Source organism: Caretta caretta, chromosome 6 (assembly GCF_965140235.1).
Source record: "Caretta caretta isolate rCarCar2 chromosome 6, rCarCar1.hap1, whole genome shotgun sequence".
NCBI lineage: Eukaryota > Metazoa > Chordata > Testudines > Cheloniidae > Caretta > Caretta caretta.
Window position 1 is genome coordinate 44,970,988 of NC_134211.1, and position 5,673 is coordinate 44,976,660.

The window sequence follows — 5,673 nt, forward strand, 5'->3', positions numbered from 1 at the left end:
GTTGTGTTCACCTTCACACTCTCTTCTACTGGGAGGCACCTGTAGTTCATGGAAACAGCATTCCCTGGAGACAATTTATCTTGCTAAAGATCTCTATTGAATCCATGAGTCCAGCCAGTCTAATATTATGTCACCCTCTAAACTGAGTTGGTTTCTTTGCTTCAACAGATTTTCATTGCACGATGCCTGCTTTATATGATTTATGGCAAGAATATTAATCACCCTCTGAATGGTGCATGCCTCATCATCAGTATGCATCATAAATCATCCAGAAGTACCTTCACATCTGGTTAGCATTACACCTAAGGTATCAAGCACTGCAGTCTGTCTCAGTCTGCATGGGCATCTTAACTTCACATATACACTGTGCCTTGACTGTTCTTTTCCAAAAAGCTTAATAAATCAATTGCCTGTTATTCAAAAGCCACCCCACCTCCGGGCAGTTAAGAAGCGGTATTAACAGAGAGCCCCCATCAGTCCTCCTTGACTAGAAGCATGGTGAGTAAGTCATAAATCCTGAATGGTAATGGGAGTGTGTGTCAAGTGAGAGAAAAATAGTAGGATTTGGTGGGGCACTGAAGGGAAGGAATTATAAGAAAGTCTGCAAATTTCTCTGTTGGGACTCAACTACAGGAAGCTAAGTACTACCTTAAATGTAATGGAATCTTCTTAGAAAGCATTGGTGCTTATGCAGGGAATTCCTCAGGGATGCAAGGGCTGGAAATCCTTTCTCAACCTATGGACAGTCTGTGGGGCTGAAAGCAGATTCTCGCTAGCCCTTAGGCATGGGTTCTAGATCCTCATAAGTGCTGATCCACTATCTCGTTCCCTGTCTGCTCCCAGTAAGCTATCTGAATGCCAACATGAAACCCCTCCTTGGCACATATTGGGATAGAAGCCCATAAATGGCCATTCTATCCATACTCCACTTCCCTGTAAAGGAGCAAAGTGATGCAAAAGGCAAGGTATGGGCACCCTGCATGTGAGTGAATGCCACTCTATAAGCAGAAGTTGTCTCCAGCTAGTTTTGTGGCCTGATTTTTCAGAAGTGCTGAGCTCCCACTGAAATCAGTGGGAGCTCTGGGTGTTCAGTGCTTCTGAAAATGAGGCTTTATTCATTCTTAATGAATGTGTTCCATTTAGTTAAGGATTCCATCATCTAAGATTTTAGCCTCTTTCACCCTCTCCTCCAAGACCTCTTCTTAATGAATCCTTTGCTGTTTCATGAAGAGTTACGGAAAAATGTAAAGCAACTAATAAACATTTTAAAATGAAAATGATTAACAAGCGGCTGATAAGGATTGCGAAACACCTGGACCTGATTTTGATCTCACTTGCAAAAGTTTCATTCAGGTGTAATTCCTTTGATTTATGTCAGTGTAAAGAAGATTAGAAACAAGCCCATTCTGGTCTCTGTGGATGAGGAGGAAAGATAGTGTAACCAAGCTTTTCGGTTACTGATTGCATCCAAGCACCTGGTATCTCCCAGTTTCAGTATGTGTTCTTTTAGAGAAATGAGATGGCCTATGATGGTTATGCATCACAATATGTTTGGTATGAATAAGCTTCAAAAGGTATTGCAGCCTTATCACAATACACTGATTTTTTTCTGTAGGCCAGGGAGAATCTGTACAAGGAGTAAATCCAGATAGCTGCAATGCAACCAAAATGAAGAAATTGTAGATTCCTCATGAGGTAGAATTGGTGGAGGATCAAGAAGCCCCAGAAAGAAGAAAAGGCACTCTCTACTTTTTAAGATGAGCAAAAATAATGCACGCATCTGTCCCCCTTAACCTTTGAAATCATTGCCAGACGCAGACATTTTCTTGTACCCAAGGTATTTTATTTTTGTGAGTGAAAAGTTTTTGTAGCAAGATGAGCTTTTCTCAAAACAAAATTTATGAAAAATTATCATACAATTTTGTTTTAATTTAAAAACTACATTTTAAAATTATTTTTGAAAAAAATCAAAGTATTGAAAAGTTTATTGAAATTTTATCAAAATTGAAAACAAGACTCAATAAACAAACATATTTGTTCATTGGAATGGGGGATCTAGTAAATGAAAAATACCAGTACGCATTTTGTTAACATTTTCAATGACACATTTGCTACAAATTTTGTTTATAAAATTCCATGATCAATTTTGACCAAAAAAAGATCCATTTTGAACCCTTTGAAAAGTAATACTTTTTGTGACATTAACTTCATTTTCCAGCTCTACTCACTACCTCCTTAATTTTTGGTGTTTTGAATAAAATGGAACCAGGATTCACACAAATTTTAGACTCTAGGACTTCCTGAATAATTTTATTGCTTATAACCATCTCCCACATCTCCAGAATTAAATTTCCCCAGTTAATTGTTCTTACAAACCTGAGAGATAAAAGCATCTCCAAGGTACTATATAAACAGTGAACTCCTGACAACTGAAGTCAATGGGGTTTTGCCGTTGACTTGAATGGGGCTAAAATTTTGCCCATAATTTTCAGCTTGACAAAATTAGTTTTGTGAGGGAATGGAGTTATACTGGGTACACAGATGTCCTTTGCTGTTGACTCCTCCAGGTTCTGGTGTGACAATAAGAGGAGGCTATTTTGCAAACCTGGTCTCGAAAATCGCCTCCTGACAGGAAACAGAAGAGAGGGTTAATGCAAGTATTAAGGCTACACACTGCTACCTCTACAAAGAACACGGTGTCTGCATGCTCAATGGACCTACTGGCATTGGGCCACAATGCTCTTAAGAAGATGCAGGTGTTTCTTGACAGGTGGTAAGGGAAATAAAGGAGTGCAAAAATGATCAGAACAGAGTACATGAGCTTGGTGAGCTTATCCCTTTTCTGAAAGTGATGAAGGCCAGTCTTTTGCAGTGTCCTGACGCTGCTGCAATAACAGTAACAAATAGCAACAAAAGGCAGCAAGCAGCCAACAACCGTGCAGCACATGGAAAGGGGAAGCGTTATATAGGTGGAGCTGGAAAATACATAAAGAGAGCAAATAGTTTTGTTGTCTGGGCATATCTGGGTGCTGGCAACGTAGGGGATTGGCACACTGGCCAAGCTAGTTACTGCCCATATGGATAGGCAAATCAGTAGTGACTGTTGTTTATTCAACAACCACAGAGACTTTAGCGGATGCACGATAGCCAAATAGCGATCCACGCTCAGACAAGTGACAAAGTATATGCTACAGTAATAGCAAACATGGTAAATTATCCTGGTAATCTTACAAAGAGCATCTCCAAAGATCCAATGCAGCTGATTCAGATGGTAGGAGATCAGAAAGGGGAGGGTTAAGATCCAAGTGATGTCAGCCAAAACTAAGTTACAAAGGAAAATAGTGCTCCTGTTCCAGCGCTTCACCCGGAACACGAGGATCCAGATGATGGGTATGTTCAAAGTTAGTCCCACAGCCAGGATGAAGAGGAAGGTCCCTGGGATGAGAGTCCTCTGGATGGTGCCTAGAATGGTGCCAGCACTTCCACAGAAGTCTGCCTCTGCTTTCTGTCCAAATAAAAAGCAAACTGGTTTCACTGAAGCTCAACATTATCAACTGAATAAAGTCTGTCCACCTCCCATCATATCCAAGATGAGATATCTGAGCCTTCGCTCTCTGGTCTTGTCATGACAAATAAATCATTATAGTTCTGATCCATAGCCCACTGAAATCAATAGAGACTCCCACAGACTTCTATGGGCTTTAGATCAAGGCCCATAATAGTAACTCCAGGGATGATTCATCTGTCATGTACACTGATGTAACTCCACTGACTTCAGTGGACTTAATCCTGATTTAAAACAGTGCAATCTAGAAGAGAATCAGCTCTTCTGACTCTTCATTGCTAGAACGGGGCCAAAATGAAAAGTAGTCATTAGTATTCATTTCAGTGAATTCACTTAGCAAGTGTTCATATCCATGTTCTGTTTGCTGTCTGTGAACTTCCAAGCAAACTAGTCTGCTGGTGGGAGTGTTTCCAGAAATAGCAAATTTTAAGCAAATATTGGAGCATAATTGTGGTAAACATATTTTTAGTTTGTCGATGTCACTATCTGCACCAAAACTTGTTTCTAGAAGTTATGCTCATCCAATCAGGGGCCAAAAACATGCAGTGTAACCTATATGCCAAGTGAAACTAGTCGATAAAGCTTGAATTTCATATACTAGAGCTTCATAATGTGAAAGGAGCTATGGACCAAATGCACTCACAGAAATTACAACTATGAATAGCAAATAAATCTGAGAAAACTGAGCAGATAGTTAATGAAGAGAAAAGGTGTGAAAATATACTTAATAAAGTAATCATCCACTGCTGTACACTAAAGTCACCAGCACGACTTGAGATCTAGAAGTTCTGCTTCATCAACAAGCATCATTCTATATGGTCTTTTGTTCCCCTTGCTGTGACTATATCTTTTAGCAAAGAATCTCTGGGGACTCCAGCGATCTGCAATCCTGAACTTGTATTTTATCCTCTCTCACATCAAGAAAAATTAGTGAGGGACCAGGACCTCTGGAATGGACTTTTCCCTAGTCTCCTGGAAAAAGATTTGTGACTTTATTCTCCTCTTATTCCAGTGTAACATCACTGATTTCAGTGGAGTAACTCCTGATTTACACTAGGTGAGAGGACAATCCAGACTCATGCCACAGTCTTCAAATTTGTCCTCAGTAACAAATGACTGTGATACCCTTACGCACATTGAGAAGTATGTTAATCCACAACTAGCCACACTGATTTCAAAGGGAGTACCTTTGGTGTAAATTATTGTTCCTCCTGAGTACAGACATCACATTCTGGCCAGATGGATTAAGTACCAAATATTCAGTCCAGCCATAATTTGTTCAATATTTGATTCACTTAGCCATCGAGAAGCCTTGATTTGGGGCACACAATTGCAGGGACAAAATGAATCAGCAATTATTCAATGCCCACAGAAATGGATAATATTATGCAAAAATCTGGCTCTAAAAATCAAACTAAACCTCAATTCTTACCATAAGAAATGATCTACTTGTGTTAAATGTACAATATTAAAGAATGAAACAATTCCCCCCACCCCTATTTCTTATATGTTTTGTGGACGGTACTCTATTTTCATTGCTTTACCACCACCTTCCATACTGTATCAGGACTGCAAGGAAGAGATTCTAAAATGAGTTATGAAAATCTGTATTTCTAAAAGGAACAAAGAAAGTGTTTCTTTGATGACAGTGTCGCTTCATTACTTCATTTCTTGGGCTAAGAACTATAAACTGTTGATACCTTTTGCAGTAGTTAACTATCAAGTTCCAGAATTGCCCATGACTGCCTGGACTATAGTAATTGTATTTAAACACAGAGTTAGGAAACCTCACACATCAAGCTTTATATGAAATCATGAACATCATCACCACCCAAAAAAAAAGAGAGACATGGCAAGCACTTACCTGGCCAGGTGTTCTCCCCATCCTCATCCCATATACTGTACTATTTTGTAAAGCTGTTTGCTCCTGTAATTACCCACTTACTAAGCTAACTGCCCGGCTCCCTGACATGACAGATGTGTGAATAATATCACAGATATAATGGCTTTGCATCTACACAGGAGGAGGGGAGGGTGTTCCATACATAGGCAGGTGTCTGATTACACTGGGTGGAAATCACTGAAGCGTTTTTTCCCAAAGCTGAAAG

At 39.6% G+C, this 5,673-nt stretch overlaps 1 protein-coding gene and 1 long non-coding RNA gene across 2 annotated transcripts; one reads left to right on the forward strand and one right to left on the reverse strand.

Moving 5' to 3' along the window:
• On the forward strand, positions 1 to 2,281 carry LOC142072338 (uncharacterized). The gene is made up of 2 exons (XR_012668732.1): positions 1 to 498; positions 1,616 to 2,281. It is a non-coding gene; the product is annotated as an uncharacterized LOC142072338 (long non-coding RNA).
• A 243-nt stretch (positions 2,282 to 2,524) lies between these two features.
• Positions 2,525 to 5,450, reverse strand: LOC142072611 (P2Y purinoceptor 1-like). The gene is made up of 2 exons (XM_075130043.1): positions 5,430 to 5,450; positions 2,525 to 3,505 (listed from the first exon to the last, which is right to left on the reverse strand). The coding sequence occupies exons 1-2, from the start codon at positions 5,448 to 5,450 to the stop codon at positions 2,525 to 2,527; spliced, it is 1,002 nt and encodes a 333-aa protein (XP_074986144.1).
• Positions 5,451 to 5,673: the final 223 nt, after the last annotated feature.

Excerpts from the sequence above, each read along its gene's own strand:
- LOC142072611 (XM_075130043.1), bottom strand. The coding sequence starts at position 5,450 with ATGGGGAGAACACCTGGCCAG. Across the intron at positions 3,506-5,429 it reads TGGGGAGAACACCTGGCCAG|AAAGCAGAGGCAGACTTCTG; the intron begins GTAAGTGCTTGC and ends TTATTTGGACAG.